The sequence below is a fragment of the Lactuca serriola genome, chromosome 5, assembly GCF_051521515.1.
Source record: "Lactuca serriola cultivar US96UC23 chromosome 5, Lser_US96UC23_V15, whole genome shotgun sequence".
Classification (NCBI taxonomy): domain Eukaryota; kingdom Viridiplantae; phylum Streptophyta; class Magnoliopsida; order Asterales; family Asteraceae; genus Lactuca; species Lactuca serriola.
Window position 1 is genome coordinate 300,330,447 of NC_136412.1, and position 21,976 is coordinate 300,352,422.

General features: G+C 38.7%; 3 protein-coding genes and 1 non-coding gene across 6 annotated transcripts; all 4 read left to right on the plus strand.

The window, feature by feature from the left end:
* Nucleotides 1-1,193: 1,193 nt before the first annotated feature.
* LOC145056108 (small nucleolar RNA R71) lies at nucleotides 1,194-1,300 on the plus strand. The gene has a single exon (XR_013685644.1). It is a non-coding gene; the product is annotated as a small nucleolar RNA R71 (small nucleolar RNA).
* An 8,921-nt stretch (nucleotides 1,301-10,221) lies between these two features.
* On the plus strand, nucleotides 10,222-16,355 carry EMB2726 (elongation factor Ts family protein). 3 transcript variants are annotated; one of them, XM_079003004.1, is made up of 10 exons: nucleotides 10,222-10,359; nucleotides 10,810-12,061; nucleotides 12,168-12,251; nucleotides 12,341-12,418; nucleotides 12,745-12,822; nucleotides 13,177-13,257; nucleotides 14,045-14,122; nucleotides 14,276-14,479; nucleotides 14,776-15,496; nucleotides 15,579-16,355. In XM_079003004.1, exons 2-10 carry the CDS (start codon nucleotides 10,891-10,893, stop codon nucleotides 16,204-16,206), a joined length of 3,123 nt encoding a protein of 1,040 aa, XP_078859130.1. In that variant the 5' UTR covers nucleotides 10,222-10,359; nucleotides 10,810-10,890; the 3' UTR covers nucleotides 16,207-16,355. The 3 variants fall into 3 exon arrangements, with proteins under 3 accessions (XP_078859130.1, XP_078859131.1, XP_078859132.1); XM_079003005.1 differs by having other exon boundaries at nucleotides 12,174-12,251; XM_079003006.1 differs by lacking the exon at nucleotides 13,177-13,257.
* A 1,261-nt stretch (nucleotides 16,356-17,616) lies between these two features.
* LOC145050678 (uncharacterized) lies at nucleotides 17,617-18,252 on the plus strand. Its single transcript, XM_078998887.1, has one exon. The coding sequence runs from the start codon at nucleotides 17,617-17,619 to the stop codon at nucleotides 18,250-18,252; it is 636 nt and encodes a 211-aa protein (XP_078855013.1).
* Nucleotides 18,253-19,651: 1,399 nt separating this feature from the next.
* LOC145050679 (uncharacterized) lies at nucleotides 19,652-20,095 on the plus strand. Its single transcript, XM_078998888.1, has one exon. It carries the CDS (start codon nucleotides 19,652-19,654, stop codon nucleotides 20,093-20,095), a length of 444 nt encoding a protein of 147 aa, XP_078855014.1.
* Nucleotides 20,096-21,976: the final 1,881 nt, after the last annotated feature.

The window sequence follows — 21,976 nt, forward strand, 5'->3', positions numbered from 1 at the left end:
AATACCTCAAATAACTCAGATTTGCCCTTGGATCTTTGCACTACAACTCTTCTCCTTGCTTCTTTCTTCTTCTCCTTCTTCACACCTTCACAAAATGGCACCAAAACACTTATAAGCTCTCAAAGGAGGATCAGGGTTTTCTCATTGTGTTCTCAGGGTGAGGGAGGCGAGAATGGGGTTATAAGGTGGTTTAAATAGTGGGCAACCCGGGGATTTAGGGTTTCACCCAGACGGATGGACTCGCCGAGTCCAGGATATGGACTCGCCGAGTCCCCGGCTCACGCGTGCTCGCAGCCGCGACCCTACTCGGCGAGTCAGGCTATGAACTCGCCGAGTCCCTCTTGCAAAACTTACAACAATTACCAATGAATTAACATACCAGGAACGGGTCGTTACAGAGACCTTCTATGCAGGGGTCAGAGGAGTGAAAATTTCCCCCTAACTAGATGTTATAACATTCACATTCTCCATTCTCGGATTATTCTCGGTTTTACTTGGAAGTTCACCCGGTCTTCTCTCCTTCACTTGGTGTGCCAGTTGCCCAAGCTGTTTTCAATGTTGAGAATAGATGCTTGCTGATTCCTAAGTATTGTTCTGGTCTCTTATGTTGCAGCATCATGATCATTGTGTCTTTTCTCGGACGCGGCTATAAATCTCGTGAACATCTCTTCTAAATCAGCTCTTTTTTCCACAACCGGTTCTTCCTTTTGATAGAAGCCCCTCTCTTTTTGCTTGTATTTCTCTTCATTTGCCTTTTTGTATTCTTCATACGGGAGCCATTCCTTCTTGGGTTTCCGCCAAGTTTCATCGTATCTGTCACCACTTGAATAGAAAACTTGCGCCTTTTTGTTTCCATTCTCATCCAAGTCAAACTCTTTAGTTAGGTGAGGTCCCCTACAATTTTCACATCCCACCTGGATAGCATGGATTGTTTGATCCATCTTCGTCATTCTTCTATCTAAACTGTCTAGTTTAGCCATCATTGCCGCCATGCCATCGTTGACCGTGTTCACTACCCCCTACTTACTTCATTTCGTGGGTTGTGGTATTCTCTAGAATGTTTAGAGACCTCTTCAATTAATTCTTTTATCATCAGGGGTGGCTTCTTTGTGAGCGGGCCTTGCGAGTCAAGTAATTGCCTTGTTGTGACATTGACTCCGTCATAGAAGATTGAGACTTCTTGTTGGCTGTTAAGGTCATGGTGTGGGCAATTTCTTAACAAACTTTTGTACCTCTCCCACACCTCATAAAGGGACTCTCCGGGTTATTGTTCAAAGTTAGCAATGGCCTTCTTCAACTTGGCTATTTTAGAAGGTGGGCAAAAGTGGTCAATAAATTCTTCTTTCATCTTAGCCCATGTGGTGATGGACCCGGGAGGGACTGACTTGAGTTAATCTTTTGCAAAACCCTTGAATGTGACTGGAAGCATACGAAGCAGCTGGGTCTCGTGAGGCACATTTGGAACATTGAAGTAATCAGCTACGTCATTGACTTCATCCAAGTGTTTATAGGCGTCTTCGTGATCTTTTCTATAGAAGGGAATCTCCTTTAGTTGAGCGAGTATGTGGCCCTTTAGTTCGAAAGTAGCAGTAGCGGGAATTGCGGGTTGCACAAGTCTCGGCCCGGTATCGTCACGCATCTTCTTCTTCCATTCCCCCATGGGGACTTCATCGATGTTAGCCATGATAATGGCTAATTCGTCGTCGAAGTCGGATTCGTGCCCGAAAATGGGGTCTTCTTCTCCTTCGGTTTCGTACTCGGTGTCCTCTTTGATCGAGTCTTCTATTGCTATAGAGGCGCTGGAAGTTCCTGATTTGCTGCTCTTCTTCTTGTTGAAAACAGACTTTAGATTCTTCAACAGTGAGTTCTTTGAAGAAATAGATTCTCCAACGGATTTTCCTTTATTCTTCCTTAGGGCAGACTTTGGGTCTTCTAGTGGAGGGACCAAAGGTGTATCAGATCCTCGAGTCATGAAACAACTGCAAATAAAACAAGAAAACGCATAAAAAGAACAAAAATAAAATAAAAACTAAAACTGTGAACAACAATGGACTCGCCGAGTTGCTCCGAGTGCACTCAGCGAGTTCAAGGCAAAAACAAAAAAGTTCCTAATTAAAACAAAAATTTATCAAAACCTATCCTAATTACTAAATTACCTAAGAATTAACTTTGTGTAAGATAAATCTCACACAAAGGATCGATATAAATAGAATTTAGTGCTAATTTAAAACCGTTCCCCGACAACGGCGCCAAAAACTTGATGTATGTAAAACCAACTAGTTTTAATCATACTTTTAATTATAAAATAAACACACAAAGGCAGTGGACCTATCAATTGTGGTAAAGCTAAATAAGTAGGGTATCGAACACAGGGAACAGATAATTAAAACTAAAAACTAATTTTATCTAAAATTAATTAATAAAAAGGGGTTTTCTCTAGTTTTACAAGACTAGAAACTTACTAATTAATACTTAGACTAATTAGCTAAAAACTAGATAAGCAAAGATTCAACTAAATTCAATTACGAAGGGAACTTCTGTTTAGTTCAACTCAATTGATCCTATGGTTGATATTATGGCAATAGTGCAATGGATTGATTTTTCTATTGGCTACCGATTCAAGTGATTAGATTCACGTTTGCTGCACTAATCCTTAGAGAACAAACTAACTCAAACAGTGGCCAGTTGTCTAATTTAATTCAATTCACTAGGTTATTTATTCGAGTTAATTTAGACTTGTAATGGTTAACTAATTTGGTCCTTTAATTAACCTCTTGTTGATGGTCATCACACAAGCTCACACATGAATTTACCTATTTTTCTATTAATTCTAGTTTCACAGTCGCTAATCCTAGTCATATAATAAAGTGGTCACATAAATTATATGAGGTAACAATTAAGAGATGTTCATGCAACTTAATTATCTTCCTATTAATAGAAAAATAGTTATCATTCACACATAAGGTTCTTTAACAAGCTAGAATTAACAAAATCACCAATTTAAATCAATCCTACCATAGATCAAACCATAGTCTCAATATTGTCTCCCCAAACAGAAGTTAAAAGGTTTTAGTTCATGATTGAGGTAATTGACTGCACAAAAACGAATTCTAAAAGTCTAAACATGATGAAAAAAATAGATTGAAGTAAGAATGATGTGAATTTGCCTCAAATCTCCTTCGGAATTGGGTTTAGGGTTGTATCTTTGTTCTCCAGATCTCTCTTGACTCTCGCAACTTGCTTCTCCCCAAGGGTTCCAGAATTATTTGTGTCGATCTGAAAAGTTGTTTTTATAGATTCGCTCCGACTCGCCGAGTCCATGACTGACTCGTCGAGTCTATCACTTAATTCCTGTGCACGGTAAGTCAGAGAGTCCTTATCTTCTCGATTCTTCGATGCGACTCACCAAGTACCTTGTGTTTTTAGCATTTTTCTTCTTTGTTCAACTCCCGAGCTCCCAACCGCTTCTCCTGCTTCCTTTTGCTTCCGAGCTTCGCTTTTGGACTGAAAACATAATTCAAACACTTTTAAGTATCTTTTGTCCATGATATGCAATAAATTAGCTAATAAATAATAAAAATCTATACTTAATATAAGGCTAAATATGCAAATATCACATGCTGCTCTGGACCCCAACTAAAAGTCACACCCTTCTGAGTCAACCTGGTGAGAGGAACGACAATCTTGGAGAAGTCCATGATAAATCTCCGATAGTAGCCGGCCAATCCCAGAAAACTCATGATGTCGATGGGGGATCTCGACACCTCCCATCTCATCATAGCCTCAATCTTGGCTAGATCGACCAATATCCCATTCTGGTTGACGAGATGTCCTAAGAACTTGACCTCTCGTAACCAGAAATTGCACTTGGAGAATTTGGCGTAAAGCCTCTCCGATCTCAATACTATGAGAATCTCTCTCAGGTGCTCCTCATGCTGCTCTCTAGATCTCGAATACACCAGAATGTCATCGATGAGCACAATCACCGATCTATCCAACATCGGTCTGCATACTCTGTTCATGAGATCCATGAACGCTGTCGGTGCATTGGTGAGCCCAAAAGGCATCACCACGAACTCGTAATGCCTATAACGAGTCCTAAACGCCGTCTTCGGGATATCCTCATCCCGCACCCTCATCTGATGATATCCTGACGTCAAGTCAATCTTGGAGAACCAAGATACACCTTGCAACTGATCGAACAGATCATCAATCCTCGGAAGCGGATAACGGTTCTTGACCGTCAACTTGTTCAACTCCCGGTAATCAATGCACATACGGTGTGAACCATCCTTTTTCCTGACAAACAGGATCGGTGCTCCCCACGGTGAGCTACTCGGCCTGATAAACCCTTTCCCCAACAGCTCCTGAAGCTGTGAGGATAACTCCTACATCTCCGGTAGCGCAAGGCGATAGGGTGCCTTGGCAATAGGTGCTGATCCCGGAACCAAATCAATATGGAACTCCACCTGCCTCTCCGGAGGCACACCCGACAACTCCTCAGGGAAAACATCCGAGAACTCGTGCACTATCGGGACCTCCTCGACAGAACTTGGTCTCACCGAAACATCTCGCGTATCCGCCACATACGCCAGATAACCCATGCAACCCTGCTGTAAGCTCTGCCTCGCGCGAGCTGCCAGACAGAATGCTGACCCAGATCGGGTACCCTCACCAAACACCATAAGTACTCCCCCACTAGGGTCTCGTATGGTCATCATTTGGCACTCGCAGTCGATAACGGCTCCGAATTGGCTCAACCAGTCCATGCCCACGATGATACAGACATCCCCCATCACATTTGGTACCAGATCTATCGGAAACTCAACACCGAAAATTTTGAGTACACATCCTCGAATCACATCAGTAGCATATACCGCTCGCTCGTCGGCTATAGAAACTCGCAGAGGTCGACTCAACGCCTCTCGTCGGATACCAATGTGTTGACTAAACGCTAATGACACGAAAGATCGACTTGCACCCGAGTCAAATAACACCAAAGTAGGTACATAATTCATAAGAAAGGTACCTAAGCATACCAAAATATAAGCACAAAATCTCAAACTCAGCAAAAAAGGAATAAAGAATACATACCAGCCATGACATCGGGTGTTGCACGGACCTCCCCCGCTGTCAACTGGAAGGCTATACCGCAAGCCTTTGGCCCCTCGGCCTTCACTGGCCGACTCTTGGTAGCTCGTACGGCAGCAGGGGCAGATCCCTGAGGTGCTCCCTGTGCCAACCCCCGCAGCTGGGGACACTCGGCCTTCCGATGGCCGGTCTTGTTGTAGTAAAAGCAGACTGCAAATCCCTTGGGGCAATCCTTAGCCATGTGCCCATCCTTGCCACACTTGTAGCAAGACCCTGCTCGACAAGTCCCCTCATGACTCTTGCCGCACTTACCACAAGTATGGCCCCTTTGGTTCCATGGTCTTAAATCGGCGGGCTTTGCCCGCTTGGCTGCCGGTTGGGACTGTGCCGGTCGCCGATCCCTCCCCTGAGACTCCGCCTCCTCCCTGACCTGAGTCTCGAGCTCAATCTCTCTCTTCCGAGCATTTGCCTGGGGCTCGACAAATGTCCGGTACGTCAAGTTCGCCACGAACTCATGAATGTCTCTCCTCAGTATACTCAGATGTCGACTCATTCGTGCCTGCTCAATAGACACATGCTCAGGGCAAAAGATCGCCCTCTCGTGAAACATCCTGGTGATCATAGTAACAGACTCTGTTCCCTGCTTGAGGGACAAGAACTCCTGAGCCAACTGTTCCCTTTCCACCGGGGGAACATACTCATCACGAAACATGGAGGTGAACCTCTCCCAGGTCACCGCGGTAAGCTTTGCAGAAGTGAAATGCGCCGTCGCAAACTTCCACCAATCCTTCGCTCCTAAGCGAAGCTGGTTCAGTGCGAACCGTACCCTCAGATGCTCCGGACATGAACACGTATAGAAGCATCCCTCAATGTCAGAAATCCACCTCATCGCGGCTATCGGATCCTGTGTCCCATCAAACTTTGGTGGCTTCGTGTTGCTGAACTCTCGGTACAACAACGAGTCACCTACTTGTGGCCTCGTGGTAGCGAAAGCTGCAGTGGCTACAGCAACGACAACCTCCGACAGAGCAGCATATCGCTCATCAAACGTCTCAATAAAGGTGGTCTTGATAGACCCAAACATCTCCGGAATCTCCGTCCGGATGGCTGCGGCCACCTCCTCATGAATCAATCGGCGAATCTTCTAATCGCTAACACCACTGCTCTCTGGAGTGTTGCGTGTCCCAACCATGATGCCTCTAAAACGCAACATAAAGAAATCAGAGACTCGCTCGAGTATACTCGCACTCGATAACTCAATCCTACTTGTTCCTTAGTACCCTGCGGATTCTTACTTAGAATGCTCACTGACTCAGTGTTTCCGATAGTATGGGCTCTATACTACCTTCCACACCACATCAATATTCACCCAAAGTCCTCCTCCTAGGATCCTAACTCACAAGTACTCTATATTATTCTGAATCCAGCCTACTCTTTAGCAAGCCTCTCGTAAGCTACTCTCTGCTACTTAAATGCATACCAAGAAACTCACAACGGTAGAACTTCTAGGCTAAGGCATCAGAAATTAGGCCACTCTAGTCCTAAAATATGAATTACTTAGCCTACTCTAGCATGCACAACTCATTTCATAATATCATAACACATAACCTAAGGGTATTTTGGGAAATCACCGTTTGGGCGCTGGCTGATTGTACACACTACTCCTTTCTGCCTTTCTCAAAAATCTTTTACTCTTTTAGAAAGAATTTGTTTCTTTTGTGAAAAATTTCCTCAAATCCTTAGTTTGAGTTCAGATATGCCCGACGGTGCATCTGAATCTCTCAAACCAAGGCTCTGATACCAACTTGTAACACCGTGAAAATTTAAAACAATTTTTCATTTTTCAAACAACATAAAACTTATATAATATTCTTAAATCTCATGTTCATCAAATGTGATCATAATAAAACATTTCCCAAGATCACAAAATACAATCCTCTGTCAGTGTGTACGGATCATGCCGACGCCTTCCCACGATCCTCGCTAGTACCTGAAACACAAAACACATAACACTGTAAGCATAAATGCTTAGTGAGTTCCCCAAAATACCACATACAACACATATTAGCCACTCTAGTCAATGTGTCTCAGTGGGACCCTCTAGTCCCATATTTTTGTGGACCCTCTCATCCTAACTCTGTGGACTTGTAAACTCTGAGTCATACATATCACAAACCACATCGAAATCACATCATACAAAAAGCATACAAGATACTTTGTCACATAACTCTAATTACCACTCTTTGGTAAAGTATAGTAAGAAGACTCACCTCGGGTAACTCGGATGATCTCGAACCCGAAATACTGATCTAGCCTCCACCTAATCACATAAAATAAATTCTCGTAATGAATACAATTCTCAAAGGCGCGTACCAGCTCTTGTACACGGGGCGTACTCCGGCGATCCAGAATCGGGGTCTCAAACCCTTACGCGACGCGTTTTGAGATTTACGCCCAACGTAAGTCTCAGTTTCATGCTCTTATTGATTTTTGGTCTTAAACGGTTAAGACATAAGCTCAAATTCCAGATCTGACTATTCTAAGGCCACTTAATCCATAAAGTCGAAACCTTTAAGCCTTGCATGGCTGTAAAGGCCTCCAATAACTCTAAACACCTTTCCTCTTTCCTCATTAAGCCTATATCTCATGCATGACTTAATATTCACGTCCAAGTCTGGATTTTTATGGGCCTACAACACATATTACATTAGAATAGGGCAGATCTAAGCTTATGGAGACTCTTTGCTCATAAAGTCTCCACCTTGGAACCAAAAACCCTAAAAATGGGTCCATAAAGCACAAAACAAAGATGACAAGGAAAGCTTTGAGCTTTTTACCTCTAAGTGAAGCTCCAACCTCCGTAGAACTCAAATCTAAGCTTGTCCTCCAACTTCTAGCTTCCACAATGGCCTCCTCTTCTCCTTTACCACCATAAAATGGCACTTTCAAGCTTAAGAACACACACACAAGCTTATCACAGGTTTTTACTCTCTTAGTGTTTCACTCTCTGCAATATGGTGGCTAGGGTAAGGGCCTTATCATTCTTTTTATAGCCCTCAAGTCTCATTTAGAGTTTTGCATCTAAGCCAATTATGCCCGGGGTAACTTTGGTACGTCCAACGTACCTAATAGAGTCCGCGTCCAAATTAAGCGCATGAGTACGCGCAGCGTACTCTTGAGTATGCCCAGCGTACTCATTTGCAACATTTTCCTCTCAAGGGCTAAACTTGACAACTTAGTAAATAATAAGGGTTAAATAGATGTACCTGAATTTCGGGATGTTACAACAGTCCCCCAAAGTTGAGATATCAAAGGTGGAAGTTTTTAGTTTTTCATCTTTTTTGTATTCTGTGAAAGTTTTAAAACATGCATATCTGATTTTTTTGAAGTCGGATTGACATGAAGTTTTTTTTGTCCAAATTTTAGTTTAGAGTTTGTGCATGATTTTAGACTATAATTTTGTCATTTTTGGTTTAATATTCAATGACTTATAGTCCCCCGAAGTCGGGATATCAAAGCTGAAAATTTTAACTTTTCAGTTATTTGTTTTTATACTTTGTATTATATGAAAACGTTAACACATGAATATCTCATTCGTTTAAAGTTGGATTGACATTTGGTTTTTTCCGGAGTGTAGTTTAGAGTTTGTACATGATTTAGACTATATTTTTCTCAATTTTGGTTTCATATTCAATGACTTATAGTCCCCCGAAGTCGGAATATCAATATGAAAATTTCAAAGTTCAACCCACTAAGTAGTAAGTAATTGCCAACAAATTCCGGTTTTTTTCAGGTTTTACGGTTCTAAACCCACTTTATTCGGTTCCAATCTACCCACTTTGATTTTTTGGGGTTTTCCGGCTTTAGACCCATTACCCGGTACCGTACCCAGAACTGAACCGGAATCGGTTCCTATATACCGATCATCTTTCCGATTTTACAAAATTCCGTTAACTGGTTCCGGGTCCACCTCGCCTAGGTTTGGACCCACTTTCATCCCTAGGTACAATCATCACCACAACACTTAACCAAAAGTCTTTTATTGTCACTTTTTTGATAACACAATTAGTAGCAATTGGCTACAAAATAATTACACAACATGTGTTTCAATTGTTTAGGGTCGGTAAATCTCATATCTAGTACAAGCAATTGCTTGTTCTAGGGTACAACTTCATTGAACCTTGTTTTAACATCAACATCTGGGACATTATCATTTTATTCAACACTTGTGTCATCCTCATTTTGATTCTTTTGAGTTACTCCTACCCCTTTATGTGTTACTCATTTTATGTTGTTACTCAATAGAGTGGTAAAGTCAGTTAGGTCAATAACATCCTCCATTTCCTTTGACATATTTGATACCCATGAATGGTTGTCCTCATAACAAGCAAATTCATCAGACAATACATGGAGATTAGTACCAAAATGGTCCATATACATCGATAGTTGGTATCCATACCGATAAACAATGTCAATGAACTCAACATATTGAAGTTCATTAGAAATCAATCTTAAACCTTTAGGGAATTCAATATCTGGCTATGTAAATCTTTCAAGAAAACCTACACATTCTTTAAAATCAATACCTACAAAATCGACATTGTCGAACACATGATGTAAGAATAATAAAATAGTTTGTTGATGAGAACTTTTTGAAAATGAAGATCGATCTTTATATATTTTGTCACCGTTAGGAAGAGGTTTTGAAAGGCAAGGGTTTTTGTTCGAAAGGAACATAAAGAGAAGAAGTTGTCTATGTTAAATAAATTATAATCACTCAGATAACAAATGACAATTTAATTTTTCGACGTGGCACCAATTTGCTTATTTGGAAGAGGATTTTCGTGACTAGACAAAAATTCACTGGTTTGCCCCTTTATTTTCTTGAAAATGATCTTCTAAACTCTCATAATTTTCTTAAAGTGAAAAAAAAAATCTTTTAAAACGAGCAAAAAAAAATTCGTAAGGTTAAAATGAGATGCTATTAGACACTTTCTTACGACAAAACGGGCTTTAGATATCTGAAATTTATCGGTCAAGAAATTAACCGCTGATTTCACACGGTCACCACTAACGGCGTCAAAATCCAGAAAATCAAAATAAAAGATAAAAGTATAGAAGATGATGAGATAAGGGTTTAAAGACCCACCTTTCATTTCCCTCTTTTCGTTCTGGTCGGAGAGATAGACACCCATAGCAATAGCAATAGCAATAGCACAATCACAAACCCAAAACCTCCATTACAGGAGCTCAGCTCTTCTCTTTAGGGTAACTTTTTTTTTTCTTTTCCGCTAGGGTATCTTTACTTTGTTGATTTAACGTGTTAACAATCGTTTATGAATACTAGGCTAGTCTCAATTTGCGAAATTTTGTTCTTGTTTTGATTCTACATAGTCTTTCAATGCAGAACTGAAGTCAATCTTGTGTTAGGTTTATAATCCCCAATTCACGATGTTATGTTATTCAAATAAACGCACCATAATTAGTTATTATTTTCGCTAATTCGATTTCCAATCTTCAAAATTGTGATGTAATTGAAGGCATGGTTATCCGAGAAACTAATTCTCTAATCTTAAATGTAGTTCTTCACCACCATTGATAAATGAAATCCACTAGTATACACTTTGTAACATAATCCACGATTACATTAACGACCTGTAGTTTACAATCCCCAATTGCGTCTTAATTGATAGTTTATTCGCTGTATTTCCTCCACAGGTGAAGAAGCTGATGAACAATTAGTATAGTTACTTACAGAACCAAACCAAATCGAACCCAATTCACCATTGGAGTAACAACATGACGCCTGTTATCCCTTCAAGCAGCATCTCACTTATCCCAGGGTGCACTTTCAATACAAGAAACACCAACAGTTCAATAAGATGCTATAATCTTAAAAGATCCACCCGAAGAACCCTATACGCTCAAGATTGTGTATTACCTCTCTCAACATCACTTAAATTATTCCCACACATTCACCATAAACCAAGATTCGGGATATCATCATCAGCCACCGAAGTCGATGTAGCAGTAGTACAAACCGATTCCGATTCCCCTGTTTCCAATTCCGATTCCATCCAAACCCCGGAAACACCAACACCCATTGACAAATCAAAACAACGATCACGACCCGCTAGAAAGAGCGAGATGCCACCCGTGAAAGATGAAGAATTAGTTCCGGGTGCAAGTTTCACGGGTAAAGTAAGATCGATTCAACCATTTGGAGCTTTTATCGACTTCGGTGCATTCACAGATGGACTTGTACACGTGTCAAGGTTAAGTGATGGGTATGTGAAAGATGTTGCAAACGTGGTGTCAGTAGGTCAAGAAGTGAAGGTGAAATTGGTGGAAGCAAACATTGAAACAGGTCGAATCGCTTTAACAATGCGGGAAAACGAGCCTGTGAGTGGTGGTGAATCGTCTCGACCTAAAAGAAGTCAAAGTCAAAATCAAAAGTCAAACCAGAGGAGTAACGAAGGAAGAAAGTCAACAAAGTTTTCGAAGGGTCAAGATCTTGAAGGAACAGTGAAGAATTTGACAAGATCGGGTGCTTTTATAAACCTTCCGGAAGGTGAAGAAGGGTTTTTGCCAGCTTCTGAAGAGGCTGATGAAGGGTTTGGGAGTATAATGGGTGGTGGGTCTTCGTTGGAAATTGGTCAAGAAGTCAAAGTTAGGGTTTTGAGGATTGCAAGAGGACAGGTGACTTTGACTATGAAGAGAGATGAAGATAATAAAGAATTGGATTCAAAGCTTCAAGGGAAGGTTTTCACTGCTACAAATCCGTTTCTTGTTGCTTTTCGTAAGAATCAAGATATTGCTTCTTTTTTGGATGAGAGAGAGAAAGTTGAGATTGAAAGCTCTTCTTCTTTAGTAGTTGAAGATGAAAAAGTTGAAAAAGAATCTGTTGAAGAGACTGTTACAAGTGAAGAGCAAGTTGATGTTCCAGTAATTGAGGAGAATGTGATTGAAGGTTTGAATTCTTGATATCTTTGACTACTTATAATCATATGGTTGATTGTGTTTTTTAAAAATGTAGTTGTTTTAGTTTGGTTTTTGATATTTGTTGTAATGAAAAGCATTAGGTGAAGAGAAAGTAGAGATACCAGAAGAGACAGGTGGCATCACTAGCTCGATTGAAGAAGTTGATGCTGTAATTGAAGGTTTGAACTCTTACTTTTTTTTATTTTATGTTTATGTATTAATTTAGAAGGAAACAAAACCTGAAATTTCTTTTCTTCTTATGAATCAGATGAGAAAGTAGAGATTCCAGAGGAGATAAGTAATGTCACAAGCTCAATTGAACAAGTAGATGCCCCTGTAGCTGAAGGTTTGACTTTGACTTTGACCTCTTGATTGAAATACATTCCAATGCTTATTTGTGTAACAATGTTTTACTTTTTCACCATTTAATGCAAACAATCTTTCATGTTTGTACCATTTTTTGGAACAATATTTCACTTTTTACCAATTTATGCAACAATGTTTCAGTTTTTAACAATTTAAAAAAGTAAATGAGGGCCAACTTTTAAGAAGTCGGGACTTGATGTGGAAAGCTTTCTGTTTCTGATTTATGTATTAAGTCGTTCTTTTATATCAAGTCCATTAAGTCTTTTTTTTTAATTAAAAAAATACCTGAAATTACTTATGAATCAGCTGAGCAAGTAGAGATACCAGAGGAGACAAGTAGTGTGAGCAGTTCAGTTGAACAAGTTGATGCCCCTGTAACTGAAGGTTTGAACTCTTGCTTTTTTGGGTATTTATACCCTTGATTGATGCGTATTTATACAAAAAAGTTTCACCTTTTTCCTAATTTATGCAACAATGTGTTTCTCTAGATGAAATATACAACCATGTGGTTTCATATTAGGTCCAAAATATGCAACATTGTAACTGGAAACCGGTTATTAAATCTGCTTAAAGTGACAATGTTTCACTTTTTTTTACCAATTTATGCAAACAATATCTCATCTTTTTACCAACTCAGAGAGTAAATGAGGTATTAAGTCTGCTTAAAGTGAAAAAGAAACACACATAAGTTAAGTATAAGAAAAGAAACATCACCTGAAATTACTTATTATGAATCAGATGAGCAAGTAGTAGAGATAATAGAGGAGGCATGTAGTATCACAAGCTCAATTGAACAAGTTGATACCCCTGTAACTGAAGGTTAGAACTCTAGCTCTTTATTATGCTATTTATACACTTGATTGATGTATGTTTCAAAATATAGTTACTTTAGTCTATTAGTGATCAGTGTTGTAAAACTCAGCCTAGGTGGTTTTTGGAGGTTTAAAAACAAAATCGGACATAAAAATCGGTTGATCTATATTTTTATAAAATACATATTTTATTTTTACTAAAGTATTTCATTGATTTTAACTTTGTAGGTACATTCAAAGAAAAGGAATAGGCTAGAGACAACGAGCACTTAGTTTTTTGAAAATGAGTTATTAGTTTTTGAATTTATTTAACTTAGTATGTTGATCAAGACTTTTGAAGTAGAGTTGAACACTTGAACATGTTTTATTTGAGTTTGTTCTTTAATCTTTATTCATTTTACCAATTCATGCAACAATTTTATTATCTAGATGAAATATGCAAATGGTTTTCATTTTAGTACAAATTCATGCAATATTGTAACCTAAACCAGTTAACTCATGACATGGCACCAACTAAATGCTTATTTATATTAACAATATTTCACTCTTCACCAGTTTATGCAACAATGTTTCACTTTTTAACCAATTTAAATAGTAAACATGGGTAAATTTGTAAAAAAAAAAAAGTTAGGACTTTTTTTTTTTTTTTTTTCCAGACTTTATATCTTCAGTTGTTCTTTCTGCATTAAGTCAAAAACAAACACTCAAATATAGCTTGCCAGATTAAGTCTTTTCTCCATTAAGTCAATTAAGTAAAAAAGAAACAACATGTGAAATTACTTCTTATGAATCAGATGAACAAGTAGTAGAGATTCCAGAGGAAACTAGTATCACAAGCTCAATTGAACAAGTTGATGCACCTGTAACTGAAGGTTTGAACTCTTGCTCTTTTTGACTATTTATACCCTTGATTGACTCATGTTCCATTTTTAAAAACTCAATGGGGAAAGCCTCTTTTTTCCATTAAGTCATTTTTTCTGCATTAAGCCAAAAGAAGAACAAATGAAATTACTTCTTATGAACAGATGAGGATGTAAAAATCGAACCTGTTTCTGAAGAAAATGATAGCATTACAAACCAAGTACAAGTAGAAATACCTCAAGATTCAGTCGAACAAATAGACACAGAGGTTCCAGCTGTCACACCAGTTGAGGACACAAATGACGTAAATGCCCCTCAACAAGTTGTGGAAAGCAGCACACCTCCCCCCTTGGAAACCACCACTAAAGGTTTATTATAACTTATTTTCTCTATTTTGCCCTTATATCAAAACTACTGTGAAAAATGATTTTTTTCGGAGTCTAAAAAAGCATAATGGTTTAATCACTTAAAATACAATTCATGAAAGAAAAGGTATTTTTCGATTGTCTTCCAATTTTTGTTTATTTTTGTGATTATCGAGCTCAAACTTGATATATTTTGATCATTGATTATATTCAGCATCACATAACCACTTTTAAAACACACATCAAAACACCCTCAAATTCTATTTATTTATTTATTTTTTATTTTTTAAATACAACAGCAAAAATATCACCAGCTCTCGTGAAGCAACTCCGAGACGAAACAGGAGCAGGAATGATGGATTGCAAAAAAGCCCTTTCAGAAACTGAGGGCGATTTAGTCAAAGCACAAGAATACCTCCGAAAAAAAGGCCTTTCAACCGCCGACAAGAAGTCAAACCGAGCCACCGCCGAGGGTCGAATCGGGTCCTACATCCACGATTCCCGAATCGGCGTCCTAATAGAAGTCAACTGTGAAACCGATTTCGTCTCACGTGGCGACATTTTCAAAGAATTAGTCAACGATTTAGCAATGCAAGTGGCTGCGTGTCCACAGGTACAATATCTCATCCCTGAAGACGTTCCCGAAGATTTGATTGAAAAAGAGAAAGCAATTGAAATGCAAAAGGAAGATTTGTTGGCGAAACCAGAGCAATTTAGGGGGAAAATTGTTGAAGGGAGGATTAAGAAGAGAGTTGAGGAGCTTGCTTTACTTGAACAAGCGTATATTAAAGATGATAAAGTTGTGGTCAAAGATTATGTAAAGTCAACCATTGCTACAATTGGTGAAAATATAAGAGTTAAGAGGTTTGTAAGGTTTAACCTTGGTGAAGGTTTGGAAAAAAGATCGAATGATTTTGCTGCAGAAGTTGCTGCCCAAACTACTGCCAAGAAGGCGGCGGACCCCACGGTGGTGGAGCCGCCAGCTGCGGTAACGGAGCCCGTTGTTGAGACTGCTAAAGAGTAAGGGCGTGTTTATTATAAAGTCAAAGACTTAACGGAAAAAAAATCTCATTTTGTGTTTTTCTTTTTGCATTTCATTTAGGGCGCCAAAAGTAACAATTTCAGCATCATTAGTGAAGCAACTACGCGAAGAAACAGGTGCAGGAATGATGGATTGCAAAAAAGCATTATCAGAAACGGAGGGCGATTTAGTCAAAGCACAAGAATACCTCCGAAAAAAAGGCCTTTCGACAGCTGATAAAAAATCAAGCCGTCTAGCAGCCGAAGGAAGAATCGGGTCCTACATTCACGATTCCCGAATCGGAGTCCTAATTGAAGTCAACTGTGAAACCGATTTTGTTGGAAGAAGTGAAAAATTCAAAGAATTAGTGGATGATTTAGCAATGCAAGTTGTCGCGTGTCCTAAAGTGGAGTATGTGTCTATTGAAGATATACCCGAGGGTATTGTGGGAAAAGAGAAAGAGATTGAGATGCAAAGAGAGGATATTTTGTCTAAACCGGAGGGTATAAGGGGAAAGATTGTGGAAGGGAGAGTAGCAAAGAGGCTTGGAGAGCTTGCGCTTCTTGAACAACCGTTTTTAAAAGACGATAGTGTCCTTGTGAAGGATGTGGTGAAACAAACGGTTGCGGCACTCGGTGAGAATATTAAGGTTAGGAGGTTTGTGAGGTTTACACTTGGTGAGTCGAAATCGGAGGAAGTTGAGTCTTGAGGGGTATTTTTGGTAATGTTGTTTTTAGGGAATTTTATCCGGGACAAGGGTTTTTATTCAAACACCGAGTAATGGTATATTGATATTTTGTATCGTGAAATTGTAACACTTTATTTTTTGGGTTTATGTTAAAATGACTTATTTCATTATGATCGTTATTAATAAAATGCTGTTATTTGGCGGGTATATAGAAGACATTTTAGATATTTAAGGTGTACTTTTAAACAAATGTACATGTGTTCATATCATGCTAACAAGAAACCTTAGTGGAACAATGTCATGTAAAATAGTAGGGAGGTTTGTTAGCTGCTTGTTACAGCGGCGATAAATTCACTTATCAAATAAAACCATTATTTTGCAACTTAAAAAAAAGGATTTTCTAATATGGACCCTAAGACGCATATAAGAAGCATTAAATGTTACAAATATTATCATACTTAAATGCCAAATTCATTTATTATAAGGAATATTATCATAATTAAATGTGAAATACATTAATAGTTTCCATAATAAATGAATTTCATATTTAATTATGGTAATATTTATGATATTTAATGCTTTTATATGTGCCTCGATACATATTAGAAAATCTTTTTAAAAAACATATCGAACAAAGACCACTTAATATTAAAGACATCTATTTTTCAACTTAATCCACTAAGATAATTTGTTAACATTAGCCCAACCATCTCACATTTATTATATGCCGACGATGCATTATTTATTGGTGAATGGACGGAGCACAACGTAAAGAACTTGGCAAGAATTTTAAGATGCTTCCATGTATCATCAGGTTTAAAAGTCAATTTTAATAAATCGAGAGTTTTTGGGGTTGGGGCACACTTTGAAGAAGTTGCTCGTTGGGCGACTCCGCTTGGATGCGAACCAGCGAATCTCCCATTCAACTACCTGGGGTGCCTGTTGGCGCCAATATGCGGCTAAAGAAACATTGGCAACCGGTAATTGAAAGGTTTCAAAAAAAGCTTACCATTTGGAAATCCAAGACGCTATCTTTCAGAGGAAGGCTCACACTCATAAAATCGGTCCTGGGAAATTTGCCCACGTACTTCATGTCTCTTTTTGTCGCACCAGCAGGGATAATCGACAAGCTTGAAAAACTAAGACGGAATTTTTTGTGGGGTGGTTCAGAGGGTAATTCCAAGATACACTAACAAAAGTGACGGGGGGCTCGGTGTCGGTTCGATCAAAGCTTTCAATACGGCTTTGATCGTAAAATGGTGGTGGCGATTTCGCTCTGAGCCGGAATCAATATGGGCAAAAGCTATCTCCAGCATTCACAATCTTCAAGGAAAACTTGATCACATATTATCCTTGAAAACCTTACCTGGGGTTTGGAACAACATCGCTTGTTCCAAAAAAGATTTAGATAAATGCGGTATCACAATTAACATGGTAATGAAAAAACAATCAACAAACGAAGGTGATGATTTGAAATGGACTTGCCCTCTCAGTAGCAATGGAAATTATCAAGTCAACACATTAAGGAGAAAATTAGATAGTTGCAGTTCTGTTGATATCGGGAGGTTCGAATGGGTGAAGGAGATTCCAATCAAGATGTCGACTTTTATATGGCGAGCAAAACAGGAGCGCATTCCGACATCTGTCGCTTTATCAAAACGAGGTGTCAATGTAACCTCCACAATGTGTTATCACTGTGGAGAGGTAGAAGAAACATCAAATCATATGTTGATTCAATGCTCTTATGCAAAAACGATAATGAAATGGATCTTAAAATGGTGCAACATTCAGCCTGAAAATTTTTCCACGGTTCACGATACACTCGATTATGCATCAAATTGGGGGAATTGTCCAAAGAAAAAAAGGAGATTGCTGGGAATTTTCTATGGAACTATGTGGAGTATTTGGAAGTCACGGAATGATAGAGTGTTCAATAACAAAAGGCTGCAACCGACGAAATTGATGGATATCATTATGTCGACATTGTTCATTTGGGTCAAATATAAAGGAAAATGTGATTCGATTCGGTGGTCAGATTGGTGTCTAAACCCTTTTATCGGGTTGTAATCGTGCTTTTTATTTCTCCTGTTTTTGTTTTGCTTTCCTTCTTTGGTGTACTTTTCCTTAGCAACTTGCTGGGGCTCTATTTTTTATATATAATTTTTCATTTGCCGGTTCAAAAAAAAAAGATGAAAAAGAAAATTTTTTATATAGTTGAATTTTTTAAGTTTTTTAAACGTTAAATTCACTAAGTAAAAAAGAAACGTCCCTAAAACTTATTTTATACCGTAAAAATCATTTGAAAATATTTTATTGTGTAAATATATCAATGTTAGGGATGTTTACTAAGATAACCATATATGAAATCACTCTATTATATGAAAGTCAAATATATCAAGATAACCATCCTTTCAACTTTTAGCACAAAATAAATAACCATGTAACTTGTGATTTCTCGAACAACTTGACAATCACAACACGTAATTGTTCACTTGTTTATTCATTTTTTTTTTTTTTCAAAATTTGTAACCTCCACGGTCTTATACGCCACTCTTAAAGAATGGCATGAACGTTTGATAGAGAATGCCATGAACTTAATGGAAAGTCGTCTTAAATTTCTTGTGCTTCGTGATGTGAAACATAGGTTAATTTATTAATCAATTTCAAATCAAGCTTTTAATGTTTTTTCAAATTTTATTTGCAAGTGCGGATAAATGTCCTAAAAAATAAAACTTTAACATTTGAAAGTATTTAAATATCAAGTCATACGAGTGGATGTAACATGATAAACAAGAAACAACTCAAGTAAATAATATTTGATACATCAAGGTATTGTCTTCTAAATTTCCTTAAGCTTCTCAACCTTCAATGCCAATAGGAAAACCAACCACTAGCATGAACACATATAAAAGTAGTGGGTTAGGTTTGGAAAACTAAACCTTAGGGTTAGACATTAGGTGGATGACTTAAGTAATGGAAGAAACACAAGGTTGTCGTAATGGAGAAAGTGCATGTGACCTTAATCATAAAGTGACAAAAGTGTTAGTGTATATAGCTTAGACCATGTATTGTATACGGTATAGGCCATGTATTTTGTAGTGTATAGGCCCTTATACCGTGTTTGTATATTGTTTTTATTCCATCTTTTGAACGACAACGAGAATAATTTACTATATCTCTCAATATGGTATCAGCCTAATTATCATATTTTCCCTCGTATTCTCAACCCTTTCCATAAACACTACCGGAGACTCTTTTTGTGTCTCATTGAAATCCTACTATCACCACCTATGTTCTCCATGTTTTCATCATCATAGGCGACATTAATACACTTTTTCCTCATAAAGCCTTCACCTTCGTTAACATCAAGTCACATATTCCATTAGTGCTTACATAGAACGACTCAATTACGACTATTGGAGGGCTCTCTTCCTAACCCACTGTCAAGCATACGATGCTATTGACCATGTCAGTGCCACTTACAACTTACAATGCACCAACAACAAAAGATGTTGATGAATGGAAAAAGGTCGACGTCAAAGTAAAGATGTGGGTCTTCTCCACCGTCTTTCATTCTCTTCTACAAATGGTTCTCAAGGAATATTCTTATGCTCGTAATGTATATCTACACATGGAGAAGCTTTTTCGTGACAATAATAAAGCAAGATTGATGCAACTTGATACCGAACTTCGCAATATCTCAATTGATGACATATCCATGGCAGTTTATTGTTACAAAATTCAACACATATCCAATCTATTGGAAAATCTTGATGCTTCATCTAAGGTACAAGACAAGCATTTGGTAATTTATGTGATTAATGGTTTATCTACCAAGTACGAACACCTTGCAACTCTTATTCTTCACCGCTCTCCCTTTCCGAACTTTTCCGAATTTAGTGAATCTTGATGTCACATTCTATATGATGAACTTCATAAGTGAAATGGATGTTAAGGGGTTGTGGAATCTTTGTGAGAAGTACGGTAGAGTTGCTGATGTCTAATAAAATTTAAGTTCTCCAAGACGGGGAACTTTTTTCTTTCGTTCGTTTCTTGAAGGTGCGGAATGCCAAGGTTCTGGAAAAGGATTTATGTTCGATCCAGGTTGGATTTTTTTCACTTTTTTGAAATCTATAGCAAAATTCAACCAACAACAGAAAGTACATGGTATGCAAAATGTTGTTCCAAACACCCAAAGAAATGTAATCATGTAAAAGACGAGGCTACGTAGGACACAAGAGGGTTATAAAACTTACCAATGCAAACTGTGTTGTTCATGGTCGAGTCTGATAAGTTTATTCAATAATCGCCATTAAAAAGATGTGTTTATTTGAGGGGTTCTTGAATGTTAATGACAGCTAGGCTATAGGGAGTGGTCACACTCAAGCTACTTAAAAAGTGTTGTGATATAACCTGATTTGCGATGGTTAGTCTCCCAAGAAGCAATAGTAAGAATCACGATTGGAGCAATTTTCTGAATAATCCTTAATAACAAAATTACAATCCTATAAATACTAATGCAACAATACTTCAATCCTAATTCTACTGAATATGGAAAGGTGCAAGTTATTCAGGGAACATGGGTAGTTCCTTGTAGCATGTAGAAATGCATGCAGACTTAAAAGGGAAATGGCGCTAGTGTTCACAGATTGACCAGTTCTTCAATCTTGGAATCGGCTGGGTCTTCTGATAAATCTCTTGGGTCGGTTTTGTTCGTGGGCTGCTGTTGGTTGGACTTCCTGAGTGGATTGGATCGCATCAATACTCCCTTCCTCGAAATCGGACTTGTCCTCAAGTCCGGTAATGAAATCTAGAAATCAGAGTTTGAATTCTCTTAAATCTTCCCAGGTTGCTTCAGATGGATCTTGGTGTTTCCATTTGATGATCACTTGGTTGGTTCGTGGATCAATTTGGCGGTGTTGGAGGACCTGCTCTGGAACTGGAATGTCATCAGTTAAATCATATAGCCATTCACTAGGAAATTTTGTCGCTATTGGTTGATCATGGCTCTGTTTGAGGAGAGATATGTGAAAGACGAGGTGGACTCGTGACATGGGTGGTAGCTGTAGTCGATAGGCTATTGGTCTAATTCGTTCAAGAATTTTGTAGGGTCCGAAGAACCTTTTAGGGAGCTTTTGACTTTCTCTTACTGCTACTGGATATTGTCGGTAATTACAAAGTCGAGGATAAACCAGATCACACACTTGAAATTGTTTGTCCATTTGTTTCTTGTTGGCTTGTTTAGTCATCTGGTCTTGTGCTTGTGAAAGGGTTGTTTTGAGAACCTTAATGAGACGTTGGTGTTCCAGGAGAGAGGCATTAATGGATGATGTAGTGTTAGAGCGCGAGGTATAGTCGTGAATGGTAGTCGCTTTACGTCTGTACATAACTTTTTATGGAGTCATATGGGTAGATGAATGGAAGCTAGTGTTGTACCAAAATTATGCTAAATATAAGTAACTCTTCCAGGAGAGGGGTTCATCATGAACAAAGACTCGAAGGTATGAATCGAGGCAACGGTTGACAACCTCAGATTGGCCATCCATTTGAGGGTGGTAGGCACTCAAATGTCGGAGCTTTGTGCCTAACTGTTTGAACAGTTGGGTCCAAAAATGGCTGAAGAACATGGGTCTCTATAGGATGTAATGGATTTGGGTAGTCCGTGGAGGCGATAGATATCTCGTAGGAAGATTGTGGCTAAGGATTGAGCCGTGAAGTGGTTAGGGAGGTCTAGGAAATGGGCGAATTTTGTGAGTCGGTCAACAATGACCCATATGGTCGTGTTTCCATT

What these genes read in the sequence shown, in the direction of transcription:
- EMB2726 (XM_079003004.1), top strand. Translation starts at nt 10,891, where the DNA reads ATGACGCCTGTTATCCCTTCAAGCAGCATCTCACTTATCCCAGGGTGC. An exon ending in TGAGGAGAATGTGATTGAAG is followed by an intron (nt 12,062 to 12,167) that starts GTTTGAATTCTT and finishes TGTAATGAAAAG; the next exon opens with CATTAGGTGAAGAGAAAGTA. An exon ending in TGATACCCCTGTAACTGAAG is followed by an intron (nt 13,258 to 14,044) that starts GTTAGAACTCTA and finishes CTTATGAATCAG; the next exon opens with ATGAACAAGTAGTAGAGATT.
- LOC145050678 (XM_078998887.1), top strand. Translation starts at nt 17,617, where the DNA reads ATGGTAATGAAAAAACAATCAACAAACGAAGGTGATGATTTGAAATGG.
- LOC145050679 (XM_078998888.1), top strand. Translation starts at nt 19,652, where the DNA reads ATGTCAGTGCCACTTACAACTTACAATGCACCAACAACAAAAGATGTT.